The sequence below is a fragment of the Protomyctophum parallelum genome, assembly GCF_964188405.1.
Source record: "Protomyctophum parallelum genome assembly, chromosome: 14".
NCBI classification, from domain to species: domain Eukaryota; kingdom Metazoa; phylum Chordata; class Actinopteri; order Myctophiformes; family Myctophidae; genus Protomyctophum; species Protomyctophum parallelum.
The window spans coordinates 7,673,065-7,693,531 of record NC_139709.1 but is presented as its reverse complement, the minus strand read 5'-3'; the positions used below and the strand labels follow the sequence as shown (position 1 = coordinate 7,693,531).

Below are 20,467 nucleotides of genomic sequence, written 5' to 3'. Positions count from 1 at the left end.
TTCAGCTGAGCCGACATGTCCAAGAATGAAGAAGTGCTGAGTCGGCACGAGGGATGAGGATGACTGATGCCTTCATCAGGCTGTCAGTCACTTTGCTAAAAGGCTGATTTATATTTAGTTTACGCTCGCCATAAATAGCAGATCTACAAGATCGGCAAAACGAGCAGATTGGCTATTTTCGGTGTTTGTGATGCAGCCAACTAAGCAGGTACTCAAGCAATGTACTTATAAGTACAGTACAAACAGAAGTAAAAAGACGATTAACACTTTTGACTACTATTCACGAGTTGCTTGAGTTAATTAATTGTAGAACACTTTCCCTGCAGTTCGCGAGGTGCCCGAGTTATGCTTTCATTGATTAATCCACGTTTTTAATCAGTTTGAAGTCATACCATCCATCGGGCAGAATGGGATATGAGACACGTTTTGATGACGTCATCGCAAAAAGGTCTGTCGCTCCCGCTTTCATGACAATAAACACAATGTTTTGGGCAGAGCAAACAATTAGAAAGAAGAGAAACAACAAAAAAGTGTTGTATACCCTGCCCTTTTATTCTTCTAATTATTTGTTCGGCCCCCTAAAAACATATTGTTTATTGTCATGAGTTGTCAATGTCACCATCCGGGTTGGCTTTGTCTAAGGTTTACAGGTCTTTGAATAAATACTTTCTGAAACGTCTATGGGGAAAAATGTATGGGAAATTCTCTTCTGGGCCACTCGTCCTCGGGTGTGGGACTGCGACGCTCTATTGGAGGGACTAGCCAGTCTAGTAAAAAGAACAATATTAGCCTGTGAGTTGTAGTGGAGTAGCAGTAGAAGTATAAAAGTATATTGGAAAGATGTATGTAGAGACTGAGCTAGTAAAGTCAAACTAAGTATACCTCCAAATTGTACTTGAGTAAACAGTAAACACCACTGGTTTGAGTGTACATAGTGACCGACAACATTTCAACATTTCTACTGTGTAAAAACCACAGTGCACATTTAACCCAGTGTGTGTGACAAAATTGACCCTTCATTCTCTCATGGGAGGGGGGGAGAGAGAGAGAGAGAGAGAGAGAGAGAGAGAGAGAGAGAGAGAGAGAGAGAGAGAGAGAAAGAGAGAGTTAAAGGAGCACCAAAGAGTAGACTGACTATAACAGCAGGGGTCGCCATTGTCACCACAGCCTGCAGGGAGGACTGAGGACACTCATCGTATCTGATGAAGCACCTTATTGTTCTGTCTGCCTAAATAAAATGAATTCATGGGATTCTGTCATGGCTGTGGCGGAGCAGAGACTAGCTGCCAGTCTGGCTGTATATGTTTTAGGAACATAATATACAGCACGTTTTAGGAAGAAAAAGAAAATGCAAATATTCAGCAATAGACTAGCTGCAGATATTAGCTACCACACAGCGATGGGTCGATGTACAGTGCCAAGAACTGATGCTATGAAGAATACAGTCATATACATAATACAGTCATGAACTTTCTATGCATTACATACATTAAGAGGGATTTAAGAAAAGACTAAAGCATTTTCTTATTTAACTTTACCATGTCATTACTTAGGTGAATGATTGAGAGCAGACTCGCTGATTCTTAATTAGGTGAAAATGGGGAGGAACAATGCTATTTCCTGTTATAAAACCCTCTCTGGGATCGTGGTGTAAACTGGTTTGCTGTGTTTACAGAGCCCTTCCTTGTCCAAGACATGCTAATGATCCATTTATTGATCTGTAACCTAGTTACTGTGAACCATTGTCTCTGCTTCTTAAAGAGCCCATGCATGAAGCTGCATGCTGCAATGCATCATGTGTAAATGTGACACTTAAAAATCCATTATCAGACCATTAACTGTGTCTTCTACGAATCTACCAGACACCTATGTCATTGTTAATAGCAGTGCTGCCGCATTAAGAATCAGGTCTGATATGCAATGATCAGTCCTCTACAAAGGTTACAGTCACAGACAGACCAGTGTGCATTGCAAGGTGGATAACTGCAACGTGTGCTTAGCTGAAAAGATGAAGGGAGCTTTGGCTCCACCCTGTGGTCGTAGAGAGAATAACCTCTTTCAGGTCTCAGAACACTGAGAACAGGCCAACCACCAGGCCAGCATACTGTACATGCCAGGTGTGGAACATCATGGACAAACGTGTCTGATTTGACATAACTTATTGTGCATATTATTAGCAAATCTTTGCTGTAAAACGTTTAAAGGTGTAGTGAAATGAAAAATACGTTTTTTCACACTTTTAGACCAGTGGTTCCCAAAGTGGGGTCCGAGGACCCCCAGGGGTACCTGAGGGAGTTCCAGGGCGACTGTGGCTCAAGAGGTAGAGCAGGTCGTCCAATGATCCATGGGTCGGCGGTTCGAATCCCGGCTCCTCCTGTCTACATGTCGAAGTGTCCTTGGGCAAGACACTGAACCCCAAATTGCTCCCGATGTGCTGGTTGGTACCTTGCATGGCTTCCGCCGCAATCGGTGTATGAATGTGTGTGTGAATGGGTGAATGTAATGCACAATCTATGTAAAGCGCCTTGGATAAAGGCGCTATATAAATGCACCATTTACCATTTACCAGGGGAGTTCCAAGGGTCCATTTGGTTCCATTTGACGGAGTTGACGGAGACGTGGGACACACATTTGATATGAGATATTTATTGGAAAATATAAATTCAAATTAACTGTGTATATTGTTTGCTATGTTGTTGACAATCTACTTTCATTTAGTATGTATATTTATGTGATTGTGACAGTATTAGACACTTTTTTGGCTGTTTGAAATTGTGACCACTTGCTGGGGACAGGCTAAATACAGGCATTTTTGGGTACAGAGCCTGCTTTTAACAGTGACTGTATAACCTTTGTAGAGGACTGATCATTGCATATCAGACCTGATTCTTAATGCGGCAGCACTGCTATTAACAATGACATAGGTGTCTGGTAGATTCGTAGAAGACACAGTTAATGGTCTGATAATGGATGTTTAAGTGTCACATTTACACATGATGCATTGCAGCATGCAGCTGCATGCATGGGCTCTTTAAGAAGCAGAGACAATGGTTCACAGTAACTAGGTTACAGATCAATAAATGGATCATTAGCATGTCTTGGACAAGGAAGGGCTCTGTAAACACAGCAAACCAGTTTGCTGTCTGGAACTCTGAGCGTACAAATGGAACCAAATGGACCCTTATGGGTCTGTAACTCTTGAGAGTGTACAAATGGAACCAAATGGACCCGTCTCAGAGTTAAATTATCATTGATTTTACAATATAAATTGGGGGTCTCAGAGATAGAAATGCCATTCAATGGTGGCCCGTAGACTAATGCATGTCAAACTGGGGGTCCTTGAAATTATACTGGTTGAGAATCACTGCTAGAGCCGTAAGAATCTTCTCTTCCCTGGCATATCTTTTCAAATGGGGGTCCACAGGCTAAGTAGTGTCAATTTGGGGGTCCTTGACATGAACAAGTTTGGGAACCACTGTTTTAGACCATATCTGTGATCATCATGGGAATACCTAACAATGGATGCCAAAACAATGGGCAAATTCACATTTGTTTGTTTGTCAAAAGTACATACAATTATTTTTTTAATCACTTCCTGAAAAGGAAAACGTGCTGCGCGATGACGTGTCAAGGCCTAATCTATAAAAGCCAATAAAAATGAAGCTCACCGGTTTGATTCCCATTGCTTCTTTGTCCTCCTCCACAGCTGGTTTCGATTAAAGAACTATGGCTTCAGTTCAGTTGGATCACCACCAGGGGGGCAGTCAGACAGATATTTTACTGATATTTGCCTGAAACTCCTGAAAGTTCATATAATGGCCTGTTGTGGCGCTGTCACTGGACCCAAAAAAAACCATAGCCCCATAGAAGTCCATGTATTTGGCCCCAACTTCACCTAGACTGTATTACCTTAATAAACATGGTCATGAATACTTTCTGCTTCCAGTCACTAGTTTAAAGTCTCATTTCTAATGTCATAATATTCTTTTTGGAAAATGATGGTCCCATTTATGAAATAAATGACCATAAAGTCACGTATGTTCTGAGGGGCGTGGCTACCGTTACAGTCTATGATCGGGAGTCCCCACCCACTCGAGTCAAAATAAAAACCAACGGAGAAGAAGGGGGGAAGTCCCGCCTCATTGTCTGGGCAGCCAATGGCCAGCTGGGCCCAAACGGAGCCAGCCAATGGCCAGCTGGGCCCAAACGGATCTAGAAAGATGGCGACTTACAGTGCAGGAATAACAGGCTTCATTTTACGTCCATGTTAGACCCGGGGAACGCTTTGTCCATATTTTTTACAGTCTATGATCACCACCCACCAGGCAACTGGTGGGCGTGGCTACATAAAAACGAGATTTTAACAAATACTGTAGGCCTACAGTTTTTTGAAAAAAAAAAACCTTCCTCCAAATGGAGGAATTGGGTATTTTAAACTGAATGTTTGTGCTGCCTGGGACCCCTCAAAAACCCCTGGACTTTGAGAACCATGGCCTAGCCTAGAGTTGCGTCAATCGGGTAGAAAACAGTGCTGGTCACGTGGTTCCGTAAAACTTCCGGTTCAGGCCTTTGTCACCACAGGTCGCCAATATGGCTATGCGCGTGACATCATCATCATCATACCCGGAAGTTAATGCTGGAACGCCTAGTTGCAAAAAAACCCTACTTTCTGGCCTTGACAGCCCAAACATCCACACAGAAAAGTCCTAATCTGACTGCATTAAATTATGTTAAACTCACTTTGCAACTCGATTTTCCACTCACTTCATAATTGGACAGAAATTCCCATCACGAGATGGCACGATGATGTTGAGCCCAGCTGCCAATAAACAAACACAAAAAGAATCATACAGTAGGACGCACACTGTGCCGTCTATCCAATCATCCTGTTTTTAATACAAAGAGAAGATACAGTATCTACATCCATTGGTTGAAAGGAAAGTACAGGTGCATTGGTGCGAGCGAGGGCCCTCACAGGCACAACAATTAGTTGTCCTCTTTTGTGCCTTTTTATATTTCTCTTGACACAATATCCATCAGAAAAGTTTAAAGTCATACTGCATAACCATTTTTACAGTTAAACAAACGTAATTTATAACCTGTCACTGGTATATTTTTTCACGATAGCCATTCCACGTACAAATGTGCTTTTAGACAACTTCTCTACACGATATAAACACAATTTTTTATCGCGGGCCGAAATGACGCAAGCATCGGAAATGCATTTATATAATGTATTTTATTTACAGTTAATTAATCCAACGACGTGTTGCGGTTCCATAATGTCCACCGGGCACTAGGACCCTACAGCACTGCACTCCTTATTGAGCGGTACAGGTTCCACATCTATAGTATAAACGCTATACGACGGTACGTCGCCAAAGGGGGTCGCCAAAAACAACTTTGTAAAAAAGAAAATAAATAAACAAATAAATAAAAGGATCGCTACGCAGTATGACTTTAAGGAATAATTTTTATATATGTCACAAATCGTCAAGACTCTCGGACCACACATTTATTTCATATTATCAGGATATTTTTCAGGTTGTCTTTTTCTTTCTTAAACAAGTAACTCTTTTGAGGGTCAGTTCAACGTGTATAGCTCTTTGTCGTCCAAGTTTAAAAATAAAAATACACTTGGCTACCGTGTGCTTTCCTTCCTTCTGGTCATCAAACAGCAAACTAAATGGTAACTGTGCACATAGCTTGCCGTATAGACTTATACAACTACTCAGCTTTTATTACATCTAGATCGAACTCCGAAATATCCTAATAAGGCTCATTTTACCGTCCACTGACGCTATAAGGAGGGGGGTGGCATGGGATGGGTAACACCCGATGTATAGTCTGCCTCGTACGCCGTTGTCGCAATAGGGATGATGTATATTAAATAATAGGGATGATGTATATTACATTTCAAGTCAGGATTTGGGCCTAATCCGGTTTTGCTTATCGACTTATTGGTTCCCCATCGGGTGGTAGTGGGGGGTTACATCGACTTGATTCTGCCGTGTTGTATGGGTAACCGGTACCCGGCCATTTGGATTGGGCTCCTGCTCGGATTCTAGTTCCAAACCTAGAGGTCGTCTATACGAGTTACACCAGAGCATAAATCGGGCCGATATGTAAGAGGGGAATCACTGTAACCTTAAAACTACAGGCTAGCCGCAGGTCTAAAACGTTCATGTCGAACTGCACTCGTCGGACATCAGTATCAAAGAGCACCCCACACATACCAGATATACTAAAAGCAAATTAAAAAAGCACCAAAAAAACTGACCATTTAAAATAAAAAAATAAGTGAAATAAATAAATATAAACATACGACAATATCATACAGTAGCATTGGCCTGCAGAGTAAACAACATCTCATTGGTTATTATATTAGCTAGATATCTCCAAATAAATACATAAATAAAAATAAAAGTTACAAAATAGAATCATAATTTAAGTTAATGTTTTTCTTCTTCTAAAAAAACCCCAACAGAACTAAACCAGGACCATTATAATCAAATAAATATTTGACAAAGTGAACAGTTAATGATAAGGCTTTCTTTTTCTTCTTGGTAAGAAAAGAAAAAAATAGAAGGAACTAACCATAAGCCCACGTTTATAGAAGCTTGTGCTCTGGCCTACTGTAACTGTACTGTATTGTAACTACTGTAACGGTACTGTAATGTATTGTGCTGTACTTGTCCTGTACTGTACTGTATCTGTACTGCCACTGTACTGTATCGTACTATACCGTACTGTACCGTACCGTATGTAATGTTATGTAACCATACTGTAGAGCATTCCACTAATACAACTTCTTATGTACAAACAGCAGGAGCTCAGGGAGCTCTCGTACAATGGAACGTTTTTATTTTCTTTTTTTCCTACTGTGCTCTTCACTCAAAACATGGCTACTGACGGACTGTAGTTAAAATTATGTCAAATCTAAAGGTTATAAGACACCTCAGTAATTCACCAAATGACTTAATTGTGCCGTGTACTGTAGGCAGGTGGGACAACGTACAGTTTGGTACGTGCTCTACATAAGAGGCTTTTTGGGATTTAAAAAATAAAACATTACGTGTCACGACGTTGGAAATGACCCCGTTGCTGCACTCAAACGACCCGTCGCCTATCTTGTTATTAGCACGAGTAGCTTAGCTGCAACAGTGTAAACGCCGGCTTGTCGTGGTTAACGATTCAACGTCTGGTCGGAGGTGGTAAATGACCAGGTTGTCAGACACAGACAGGAGGGTCAGAAGAGACGGCGATAAGAAGCGCTTCTCTCCAAAGCAGAAACGTCAAGAGCGTTGAATCACGATGCTCAGGCGACGGGAAGAGCATTGCTGCAACGCGTCTTTATTATCATACAAACAACTGCCTGACAGACAGACAGTTGTCTGTGGCACCCAAAAAGCCACAGTACGTTTGGAACCCACCCTCCTGCCCCATTGATTGCATGTTCACAACGGCTCCGATGATCCGTCGAAACAGAAGCTTAATACAGACAAGTCATAAAATGCAAACATGGTTGAATTCAAGTAGGTATACGGTGAGAGCGAATACAAAAACAAAAAATAACAATAACATGAAGAAAGAAACCGATCTCAAGTCAGTTTTACATTTCGTCGACTTTACAATTTGCTGAGCTCAATCAGCAGAGCTTTTATAGGCTTCCGTCTTCAAAGGTTGTTACGCGACAGTGAAGACACTAAAACGCTATTAGCGGTTAGCGCACAGCGACACAGGCAGGGAGAGAAAACAAACAACCAAACCGCATGAGCGTGAAGCTGTGTGGGTGTGGATGGTCAAACTGCAACGGAATCTGGGGCTGGCTACTATGAGAAATGAGGAGAGAGAGAGAGAGAGAGAGACTGTGTGTGTGTGCGCGCGTGCGTGTGTGAGTGCGTGCGGCGATCCAATCGTCACATCAAGTCCAGCCCAATTGACTGAACTAACAAGATGGGACTGACTTGACACTGGTGCCTGACCTTTTCCCTTATAGCTAGTGCCGGAAAGTAACACAATCTACAAGCTCACAGCGTGTCCCACTGGGACGAGAAACAACACTGGCACTAAAGTATTTATCCACAGGATCGAGAGGGCTGAAAAGCGACTGGTAGTGCAGCAACGTTACGCAAAAAGCAAGCAAAGCTCAGTGGAGTGGACATCACACTGGACATCACAGTGGACTGACCATGAAGTAAGAGGGCTTTAAGCTCTGACCCGAGGCTAGGGCTGCCACCATTACACATTCACTGTAAGTTGACCATTAACCCATTTAGACCGTACGACGTGTGGGAATGTCATAACTAATCCAACCCACGGGTTGCTAGGACGTGTAGCGCATTTTCATTGATATCAAACGAAAGAAAAAGAAAAAGAATTGGAGTTGGCCTCTCCTTCTGCACTCTCACACATGCGCGTTGTTGTTCACTTCCCCGTTTACCGCTCACAAAGAAAGGCTCGACGCGCGTAATCTAAGGAGCTCTCCGTGGTTTTGACCAGATGGATACACTAAGCTCTTCATTTCGGACTTCAACATGCCTCTGGTTTAAAATATGAAGCGAGCGATCATCAGCGACTTATATCGTAATCTTAGCGAGATAAGCAAGCTAAAATATGTCTCCCGGTTTTTACAGAGTAAAAGCGGCCATATCTTCCCGTCACCCCGAGCTTCTATTTTGAAAGAAATCCCAGTGCTGATTGTGTCAATTGTCACACAAATATTTGCGACTAACGAATTAATTGTGTTTTTTTTTGCATTGAACATAGAGGAATTTTACAATTTGTATTTCTGTTTTGCCTTTCAGGCTTCGTATTCACAAATTGCACAAGGCAGATATGACAACTATTTGAAATATACAAAGCAATCACTGACACCTTTAATAATTTGCAATAAGTTTCCCTTTCCACATAATAGCGGAAATAGTTGATCTGCAAGCTCACGACACGTCACAGAGTGACGTATGGGCATTTTTCAACATGGAAAAGATTGACGATTATGCAAAAAAAGAATAATCGCGATAATCTCAAATAATTGTGATTAGGCGATTATGTAATAATTGTGACAGGCTTTTCCGAGCCCAGTTACACCCTCACAACTCCCCAAATCCACAACGGAGACAGCGTTAGTTTCACCTGACAAATATGACCATGTAATATTTCTTGTTTTCCTCTCTCTCTCTCTATCTCTTGGCACTGCAGGATACAGGACTAGGAGTGAGTAAGTAAAGCATCAAATCAACATGCTTTTCAAACAGTCTCTTTAGTTCATCCACTGTCTCTTTAGTTCATCCACTGATTCCAAACAGCTGTGCTGCTCGTAATATGATTGGCTGACTGACTACCGTTGCGTGGAGACAGCTGTAGTCAAATCCGGTTCACGAACAAACGGACGACTGACTCGCGGACGGACACGTAAAATGTTCCCCCCACCCCACCCCACCCGCTAAAGTACAGTACACGTCCGCCCCTCCCCCACACTAAAGTAAGAACACCAAATCTATAAGATACAAAGTCGAGGGTAAAAAGCCCATTGAGGGTGCAGCAAATATCCAGGCTTTCTTTGTGTCTTACATTTTTTTTGTTTGTTTGTGTGTTTGTAATTTTTTTTTATATAGATATCTTTTTCAATACACATATAATATGGTAATAATTTCAGAGAGAGAGAGAGAGAGAGAGAGAGAGAGAGAGAGAGAGAGAGAGAGAGAGAGCAGTTTTCATCACGGGTTTCATAATCGGTAGGATAGCTTGACCACAACACACACGTCAGGCATTATAATGTCCTTCACATTGGAACACTGAGGTAAGTATATGAATTATACATGGTTTAGTTTGTCCCCCGCCCCCCCCCCCCCCCCCATGACCCCGTTGACCCCTGCAGGGGGACATCATGTCCTGTCAGAGGTTTAAAGGGAGGGAGGGGAGGGGTAGTGTTGGTGCTTTTGAACATAAGAGTTTGTCACGGTTTCGTTTTGTGGCTGCTTTTGTTGTTGTTGTTGTTGTTTTGTATTTTTGTTCTCATTTTCAATTGATCCCTCGTTGGAAACTCACTCCCCGGAAAGGTTCGCTCGTTTGGTCGTTCGCACGTCAGTTGTGTGGTTTTTCTGCAGGTTTTCTTTTCTTTCCTTCCTTCTTTTTGTGTGATTTCTTCTTTCTCTTTCTCCTGGTTGGCTGCCTGGCCTGTGGAACCCCTCCCCCTCTTTCTCCTGATTGGCTGCCTGGCCTGTGGAGCCCCTCCCCCTCTTTCTCCTGGTTGGCTGCCTGGCCTGTGGAACCCCTCCCCCTCTTTATCCTGATTGGCTGCCTGGCCCGTGGAAACCAGCGTGATGTAGTATGAGTGAGAGTGGCGACACTAGCGTTGACTCCCATTGTAACAATGGAATGCAGAAGTGCTCATTCTATCTCAATGGGATAGTTCCAACGTTTGGAACTATAGCCCATAGCATGCACCCCGCTTTGCGGTGAGATCAAAGCGTGTCGCCACTCTCTTCTCATACGGCTCTGGTGGAACCCCTCCCCATCTTTCTCCTGGTTGGTTGGTTGGCTGCCTGGCCTGTGGAACCCCTCCCCCTCTTTCTCCTGGTTGGCTGCCTGGCCCGTGGCCCCCCCAGGCAGGGCAGAGAGAAGGACGGGCCACTGGCCGTACGTGGCTTCTATGTTGCATAGTGGTCGAAGCTGCCCAGGTACTCCAGAGCAGCCTTGTAGCAGAACTGGTACTCATCCTGGAAGAGACAGAGACACAGAAAGAGAGAGAGAGAGAGAGAGAGAGAGAGGGAGAGAGAGGAATGGCTATTATAGATCTGCGTTTTGCAAGCTGAGCCTCTTCACGTCCCCCTGCCTCACCCTGAGGACCAGTCAGAGCAGAAAGCGTCTGTGGAAGTTAAGAATATCCTCGTCTGACAAGAACAGATGATGCTGATGCATAATGAATACAGCCGGGTTATTTCCTGGGCTATTATTGGAGGGCTAATGGATCCAATTATTAGATGGTTAATTATTAAAAACTCTTCCATGTACAGAACTGCCTCTGGGTACAGGAACCCACAGGGGTCCTTCAGGGGGTTTCAGGGGGTCTTAAATTATTGACAGGCACCAAATGGACCTTTTGGGCTATGTAAAGCCCAAGAGAGCGTACAAGTGGAACACAGTTAGGCGCGATTCATACTTTTATTCGGCTCTATTTTAGAGCCGAATAAAAGTCGGTTCGGCTCTGTAGAGCCTGCAATGTGACGTCATTTGAGGTTTGGGGGGGGGGGGGGTACAGTCCTATTTTACTACAGCGGTAAAATAGGAGTATGAATCGGCCCTTAAAGAGATCCCTGGCTAATGAGACTTATAGTATATGCCTATATACATAATAATTTTTCCTCCTTTATTTATCTTAGAAATGGTTAATCTTTCACTCAATAAGGAAAACTCCTGTCGCAAGTTGATGATGTCATTTGCCTATGTGTGATCCAGCCGTGACATTCTGAATCCTGCATGGCTCGTGCTTATAACCACGCCCACTTCTGTGGCCAACGCGGAAGTGCCTCTCGCCTACAACAACTGTTCTTCTGTGGCCAACCATAGAGTAATAAAAGGATAGAGACCGAACCGGAGCGTTATCCCCGCCCCCCCCCCGCTATTCATTTCAGTGGAAGTTGCTCAGTGGCGTTTTGAAGCACCGGGAAGACTGCCGGAAGTATAATTATAACTCAATGGCTCGAGCGAGCGGAAGTTTAGCCTAGCCTAGCCCCGGACCTCAATTTTGAGGTCCGGACTTACGCACGTGACGTCATGAACGTCCGTCCGTCCACCTCCAATTCCACATTTCGCCAACGCGGAAGTGCCTCTCGCCTACAACAACTGCGGACTGTTTTGTTTTTGGTCGACAATAAAGCGAGCAGGTTGCCGTGCCGAAGTTCGCGTTTAGCCGACTCAGCGCCGTCCGACCTGCGACCCGATAGGCAGGGAATAGCAACGCCCCCCCCTACTTAAAGGAACTCCTTGAACCCCCAGCCTCCACCCGCTCCCTCCGCTCCGGTACATCTAACACACTCAAATGCACTAGAACCAAACTCCGCACCATGGGGGACCGGGCCTTCTGCTCAGCTGCCCCTCGGCTGTGGAACGCCCTCCCCGACCACCTGAGAGCACCACTGTCCGTGGACGCTTTTAAAAAGGGACTAAAGACCTTCCTCTTTAGTAAGGCATTTGCCCAGTCGGACTTTTAAGCTGCCCTGTGTGCTGTTTTAACCGTTTTATTCTTATTTTTATTTGTATTTTACATTTTTTTTGCCTGTAGCACTTTGAGATTTGTTTCAAATGTAAAGTGCGTTATAAATAAAATTTATTATTATTATTATTATTAATAGTAAATCATGTTCTGGCGAATCACAGCCAGTCCTTGCACAGGTGCACTGGCCAATCACGCGTCCTTGCACAAAGCCGTGTAGAGTTTAGAATGACAAGGCCCAGCCCTATGGATTGGATGTGCCCACGTTAATATGAGCATCAATGCAATGTTTTAAATACTTTTCATTAACACATTCTATTAGCACAACAAGATGCCATCTATATAGATCTACATATCTACAGTGTATTAATGACCTCAGTCTGCACCATGGCAGGTCTCTGTGTAGATGTACATTATCTACAGTGTATCCTGAGCTAACGTGTTAGGTTTCTGGTCTAGAGGGGCGGGTCGCGGCTGAGATTTGCGCACGCCCTGATTGGATCTCATCGATCTGTCCGTCACCCCCGGCCCCTCCTCTCCCCCCTAGTGCAGCGCTACGTCACATCATTTGGAGCGACGCCCACCCGGAAGGGTTGACTCCCACTTTTAGACCAGAGCGGCCAATGCGTTCCTCCAGGCTTTACATTTTTGCACCAACAAAAATGAAAGCCTGGTACCGAGGCTATCTACAGTGTATTAATTACCTCAGTCTGCACCATGGCTGGTCTCTGTGTAGATGTACATTATCTACAGTGTATTAATTACCTCGGTCTGCACCATGGCCGGTCTCTGTGTGCGCAGCATCTTGACGGTCTGGAAGATGTCCACGGCGCCCTCGTAGCGCATCCTCTCCAGAACGATGCTCAGGGTGATGAAGACGCCGGTCCGCCCCACGCCCGCGCTGCGGGAGCAACAGAACAACAACGTTTTTCTCAACGTGGGAGTGCCGCTGAAGCTGTTCACACACCGCTGTCCAAAACTATGCTATGGTTTTGTCGTCAGCTTGTGTTATTGGACATTTCCTGTCTTTAGTACGGATGGGGGATCATAAAATCCTTATCGATCTTACACGAATCTTTGAATCTGAGACGGTTATTTGCTCAAGGCCTGATTCTGTTGAAACACGAGTGTCATGCATCAGTTGAGTGTCTGTGGAGAGTTATTGTCCGATATTGCGTTCACACGGGCAGCTACAAACATCACATGCATCTTTGTATCTTCATGTCGCTGGCTTCCATTGACAATGAATGGGAAGACTGTATCTTTGCATCTGCCCGTGTAAACTTTACACAATGCTGTAAATGCCCCTCCAACTGAATTTACCTTCCTCATTTCCAACCGCTTTTATTATATTTTCACACTTGCTTTGGCAATGTAAACGTATGTTTTCTCATGCCAAAGCCCATAAGGATTTAATTCATCGATACCCATGTCTGGTGGCCTCGTACTGTACCTGCAGTGGACACTGATGGGACCGTCCTGGCCGAACTGCTCCTTGGTTTTGTGCACCTGTCCGATGAAGTCGATGAAGCCCTCGCCGGACTTGGGCACGCCCTGCTCCGGCCAATCGGTGAACTGGAACTGACGCACTGTCCGTGATTGGCCGTCCTGCATGGGGGAGGGAAGGAGAGAGAGAGAGAGAGAGAGAGAGGATGTTTAACCTTTTATTGACCAAAAAGAACACGCTCCACTGCCTGTCTGTCTCCTGCCTGTCTCCTGCTTGTCTGCCTGCCGTATTGAGTGAGTTGGAATGAATGACTTCCAGAACCGATACTCTGTTTCCCACCTAATGATTGTCGTTATCTGACCTAGTTAGCAGCAGCGGGTGGAAAGTAACCAAGTACATTTACTCTAACTACTGTACTTAAGTACGTAGGGCAAGTGACATATATCGTTAGATAGCTCAATATTATAGTGTTTGTTCAGTAACAGCAGACTCCATGTCTCTCTCTCTCTCTCTCTCTCTGCTCTTTAGCAAACAGAGTAATTATGTCCACCTGAGAATATTTATTAAAGAGCCAATACTAACCTAGCCGAGAATGTTTATAAAAGAGCCAATACTTGTTGTACTTTACTACTTATACTCAAGTTTGAAGAGAAGGCCGATGCACACCTCCTCAACGGTGAATGACTAAAGGGGATCTAGGATATCAATGGTAGATACCATCTCTGCATGGGCCTGGGCCGGCTTAGCGGTCCAGGCACCTTGGCTGGTAGTCCAGCATGCCAGTGTGTTGCGGGTTCGAGTCCCGATCCCGACGAACTTTGCTGTGTGTCAACGGTAGCGGATCTACAAGCCTTTGATGAGTTTTTGTATGATCTTTTTTTATATATAATTATTTTTGTATTACTTACTGAAAATTTCTGACGAGCCGAAATCATTTCCGCACTACAGCGAACCTTCATCATCATTATGTATCACGGATATCAAAGACCCCTTTGTGAATACTTCTACTCAAGTAAAAACACTTTTTAAAATAGAGGCCTTTTGCACGAGTACACAGAGTGCCTCTTTCACCACCGCTAATGATTAATATATCTGTTATCTGTCCTGGGATCAGTGGCTGGGGCTGATCGGTGTGTGTGTGTGTGTGTGTGTGGGTAACATGTGTCAGCCTGCCACTGTCACATACACTCAATAGAGCACTGTGTGTGTGTGTGTGTGTGTGTGTGGGTAACATGTGTCAGCCTGCCACTGTCACATACACTCAATAGAGCACTGTGTGTGTGTGTGTGTGTGTGTGTGTGTGTGTGCGCGTGCACTATTTTTGACAATTTTCAATGCCATCCTAATATTAAATTATGATGTCCTCACAGGGATATTAATCCAGTGTGTGTGTGTGTGTGTGTGTGTGTGTGTGTGTGTGTGTGTGTGTGCGTGTGCGCTTGTATGTGTCTCGTTTAAATGGAGATCAATAGAACATCTCTCAATAGAGTGACAGAGCAAGACAGGCCTAACCCCGGTTATCTATCTGCACCCTCACGTGCGCGCACACGCGCACACACACACACACACACACACACACACACACACACACACACACACACACACAATAGCGTTTATGCGCATGTTGGTAAAACACGTGCACACGCATTCGCACATTATGCATGTCACCGGGCACTCACACACACACACAAATCAGGTTCACGCATGGTTGAACGCAGCAATCTATGGGTGACTCGTCAGGGCAACTAACCTGCTTTGTGATGCAACACACACACACACACACACACACACACACACACACACACACACACACACACACACACACACACACACACGGAGCGGGTCGATAGGAACATGCTGGACACAAGGCCTCTCAAAGGGCTGATGGATGGCTTGTTGAGATGTGTCAATGACTGCTATGTACCAGGAGACTGATGGAGTCGATACAACGCGACAGGTGCACACACACACACACACACACACACACACACACACACACACACACACACACACACACTCCTATAGACAGCTATGTGTGTATAGCGTTTGTTCACCACAAAGTGTCACAGTTGCACGCACGCACGCACGCACATATTCTTGTGACCAAGTCCAGCCCGGTCAACGTGCCGTTCATGTTAATGGAGCGGGCGTAGAGAGGATTGCAGGTGTACCACATGATGAATCACAGCGGTTTGTATAAATCAAGAGCGATGTTCTCCTAATCTCCATCGTTCCACGCTCCACTGAACACCATGACAGACACCTGGAACATCGCCTCTGTCGGGCGGAAAACCTCCGTTTCTCAGGATTCAAATTGAAAAACAGCAAAATATAGCAGATCTACAAGCCACGAAACGTGTCACGCATTGAGCTTGTAGATCTGCTACTTTTGATGCTTTCGTGTGACGCTGTTAGTATGATCAAGTAGGGGCTTTGATTTATGCGCGAATGCATACACACATGCACACACGGGTCGCACGCACACACACACACACACACGCACACACACACACACACACACACACACACACACACACACACACACACACACACACACACACACACACACACACACACACACACACACACACACACACACACACACACACACACACACACACACACACACACACACACACACACACACACACACACACACACACACACACACAGTGTGAACTCACCCTGGCGTCAGTGACTTTGAACTCTCTCAGGATGTACTGAGGCATGTTGTACTCTGCCATGGGATCCACCACAAAGTACTGATACCTGGCTGAGCGTTCCGCTGGCCAGTACTGATGACACTTCTCCTGCAGGACGCACGCACACACACACACACACACACACACACACACGCACACACGCACACACGCACACACACACACGCACACACACACACGCACACACACTTTAACAATGTATTCGTGTCCACATAAAGGAGGACACGCGAGGCCCATTGAGACCTGACAAACTGATTTATTTATGTATTTATATAGCAACTTTCAAATTAGCCTTACAAAGTGCTTTACAGAGACAAACAGCAGAATATGCAGCAGAAGACATTTCAATAGTCAACAAAATATAATAAGCAGCAGGGGAACAAATACTAAAGTCTTTAGTGCCACACTATGAGCTTGTAGATCTGCTTTTTTTTTAAATTTTATCCTGAAAATGTAGTGCAAATTTGGAATATATATTATTTCAGAGCAAACATTTTCACTTCTGGGGGGGTCCCTGGAAAAACATATTTTCAGATGGGGGCCGGAGGCCAAATACATATCATATTTGGGGATCCTTGACATGAAAAGGTTTGAGCACACACTGACATATAGAAACATGGGTTTTTCAGAAAACTGTCATGATTTAGAAGACATTCTTTAACCCATTCTGGGGGCACCCATTTGGGTGTTAGCATTACGTTATGCTTTAGCTATTTAAAAATAGCAGATCTACAAGCTCATAGCGCGCCACCGAGTGGCGCGCTAAGAGCTTGTAGGTCTGCTATTTTTTGAAAAACCGAAGAACGACTGACATTTTTTAGAATCTGATCTCAGGTCAGAATGGGTTAATCAGAACCAGTGTGTGTCCAGTGGAAACCTCGTATGAATCTGATCTCAGGTCAGAATGGGTTAAGAATGGAGCTCAGGTCAGGTCCAGCTACAGCGCACGTACCCGTCCCATCTCTCTGAGCTTGGTGAGCATGACCACGATGGTGGAGTTGTGCTCCCACAGCATCCTCCAGAAGTCTTCTGTCGTCTCCGCCAGAGGACCCTGGGTTGAGATGTAGCCCCTCTGCTGCCTGCACACACGCACACGCACGCACACACACACACACACACACACACACACACACACACACACACACAGTCAGAGTCAGACTCAAAGGAGTTGGCATCTCAGTTCGGACAAAGTCATCACTGGTCACTTTGGTTCGGCGCGGGGTAACAACGCTTGATAAACAAGCGCTCCATTTGAATGAACGGCTGAGTCAGCAGTCAGCGGGGCCGGGGGGGGGGGAGGGGATGACAGCCGTCCCGGTAGAGGGATGGCCAGGATGTGACAGGTCCCACCGTGCCAAAGCGAAAGCGATGCTGTGCTGGGAAAACCTTTCCGACCCACTCAGACGTCAAAAGGAGCTCGTCGCCGGGACGGGACACAGGAGTCAGCGCGCATCATCAGCGGCCACGGTGATGCCACCGGTGGAAACGCAGCTCTGAGTACGTGCTTTATATACCGCTACTCCAGTGCTGCACATTAACCGTTTGGACGGCCATGCCCGCGACAACAAGATTTGACTATGGGATGTGTCACTTTTAAACATGTTTAGGGTCATTTTAGCATCTAGTCATGGCTTTTGTATAAGCTCCCCGGACAGTTCTTAAGTTGCTTGATTCAGTATTTTAGGTCAGTGGTTTTCAGCAGTGGCCTTTGGACCAGGTGGTCCCCCTGCAGCTAAATGATAGGAGAGTTGGTAACCTTATACATCTTTAACTCTCAAGAAATAAATTACACCTGCATTGCAATTAGTCTATAATACAGAGAATATATTTTTTGATCCATGTTTAGACTGTTATCTCTCCTAATGGGTACCACATCAATACAGCACGGAAAATACTACGCAACGACAACAGAATGTTCAAAGTTTTTGGTCTGAGAGGCTGAATCTCATCAAATGGCGGTCCGTGGCTCAAATGCCAAAGACATAATGGACAGTCCTTGATATTAAAAGGGTTGAAAACCACAGTTTCAGGCATTTTGATATTCCTTTTAGAGTTCTCAACGGGCCTGAAAATTAAGGTGCGGGCCTAACTGGGCCCTAACGGATCAGGCCCGAGGCCCGAGGCCCGGCCCGACTAATTAGCATAGATTTTAGGCCCGACCCGGCCCTAAAACGTCGTGTCGGGCCGGGCCTGGTCGTCAGAGTTTGAGAACTCTACTTCCTGTGGTGGGACGGCGGCGCAGCGCACCTGTATCCGTCGATGTAACTGGCGTTGACATAGTCGGAGCCCTCCAGCCCCCTGATTGGCTGCAGGCAGACTCTGGTGCTCTCATAGGGCATGATGTTCACCAGGCGGTTCTTGAACTTGTTGCTCGGCAGGTTGGCCGTGACGAACCGGGACGTGTGAGCCTTGGTGTTGGCTAGACGCTGTTAGAGAGAGAGAGACATTACGTTAACTACAGAGAGAGAGAGAGAGAGACAACATGACGAACCGGGACGTGTGGGCCTTGGTGTTGGCTAGACGCTGTTAGAGAGAGAGAGAGACATTATGTTAACTACAGAGAGAGAGAGAGAGAGAGACAACATGACGAACCGGGACGTGTGGGCCTTGGTGTTGGCTAGACGCTGTTAGAGAGAGAGAGAGACATTATGTTAACTACAGAGAGAGAGAGAGAGAGACAACATGACGAACCGGGACGTGTGGGCCTTGGTGTTGGCTAGACGCTGTTAGAGAGAGAGAGAGAGAGAGAGAGAGACATTATGTTAACTACACAGAGAGAGAGAGAGACAACAGATATATGACGAACTAGGACGTGTGGGCCTTGGTGTTGGCTAGACGCTGTTAGAGAGAGAGAGAGAGAGAGAGAGAGAGAGAGAGAGAGACATTATGATAACTACACAGAGAGAGAGAGAGAGAGAGAGAGAGAGAGAGAGAGAGAGAGACATTATGTTAACTACACAGAGAGAGAGAGAGAGAGAGAGAGAGAGAGAGAGAGAGAGAGAGAGAGAGAGAGAGAGAGAGACAACAGATATATGACGAACTAGGACGTGTGTGCCTTGGTGTTAGCTAGTCTCTGGTATGCACAAGGTTCTTAGTGCTCCTTTTGTTCGAACCAAACAATAACACTTATCACATCTTAAACCAAAAGCCATGCTTTTTTTTTTTTTATATATATAGCCGCTCAACGAGTGGCTGAGAGCGAGCTACAGATTGGAGTTCAGGATCATTTATTTTTTAATATAGTTTTTAATATTTCTGCTTTACGTGGTATAGCTACAAGCATTCATTCTATCCAGACTACTTTGCATTACAAAGACTGTGAAAGCCTTGAGCTAGAAAAAATCTCAAGGTAGAGAGACATAATAGTGTCAGTGTCTCTCTACCTTGAACTGAGATGAGATATGAGATATACTTTATTAGTCTCCCGAGGAAGAAATTTGTCTTAGACAAAGGGCCCGCATGCAAGCGTAGCCCTAGTCCATGTCGCCACAGTGCAGCGCCAAATACATCTTTCTTGCATCATAGAAAAAGAAAGTAAGAAAAAGAAGGATGGGGGAGAACATAGAATAGGTGAGCTCCATACCGGTGACGTGCTCTCCGGGTTTCCACCTGGGCCAGTTTGCTCATGTAGGAGTGCAGGGAGCTCTCTCTCTCTCTCTGTATATATGTATATAAGTATAGTGTCTCTCTACCTTGAACTCCAGCTCCATCCCGGTGACGTGCTCCCCGGGCTCCACCTGGGCCAGTTTGCTCATGTAGGAGTGCAGGGAGCGCGCGGCCACCTCCGTGTTGCCACAGGCCACGGCCTCCAGGAGGCTCTCGTGGATGAAGCTGTACTGGTCCTCCGTCTGCACCATGTAGTTGCGCTGCGAGCGCATCAGCGTCACGTGGCCGTAGATGTCCACCGTGCGCTCGTGTCTGATGCGCTCCAGCATGGCCTCGATCACCATGAAGCAGCCAGTGCGTCCCACGCCCGCGCTGCATGGGGGAGAACGGGGGGGGGGGGGGGGGAGAGAGAGAGAGACAGAGAGAGAGACAGAGAGAGAGACACAGAGACAGAGACAGACACAGACACAGACACAG

The 20,467-nt window shown here is 45.4% G+C and overlaps 1 protein-coding gene across 1 annotated transcript in view; it reads right to left on the bottom strand.

Annotated features, from left to right (window-relative positions):
- Positions 1 to 10,391: 10,391 nt before the first annotated feature.
- ptprsb (protein tyrosine phosphatase receptor type Sb) overlaps positions 10,392 to 20,467 on the bottom strand; it is a 139,295-nt gene continuing 129,219 nt past the window's right edge. Inside the window, exons 25-31 of the mRNA XM_083782502.1 lie at positions 20,077 to 20,362; positions 18,632 to 18,810; positions 17,337 to 17,463; positions 16,349 to 16,474; positions 13,671 to 13,825; positions 12,983 to 13,118; positions 10,392 to 10,721 (exon numbers count right to left, since the gene is read on the bottom strand). Of these exons, the coding sequence (XP_083638628.1) occupies positions 10,653 to 10,721; positions 12,983 to 13,118; positions 13,671 to 13,825; positions 16,349 to 16,474; positions 17,337 to 17,463; positions 18,632 to 18,810; positions 20,077 to 20,362 (1,078 nt within the window). The 3' untranslated portion in view covers positions 10,392 to 10,652. The remainder of the gene's footprint in view (positions 10,722 to 12,982; positions 13,119 to 13,670; positions 13,826 to 16,348; positions 16,475 to 17,336; positions 17,464 to 18,631; positions 18,811 to 20,076; positions 20,363 to 20,467) is intronic.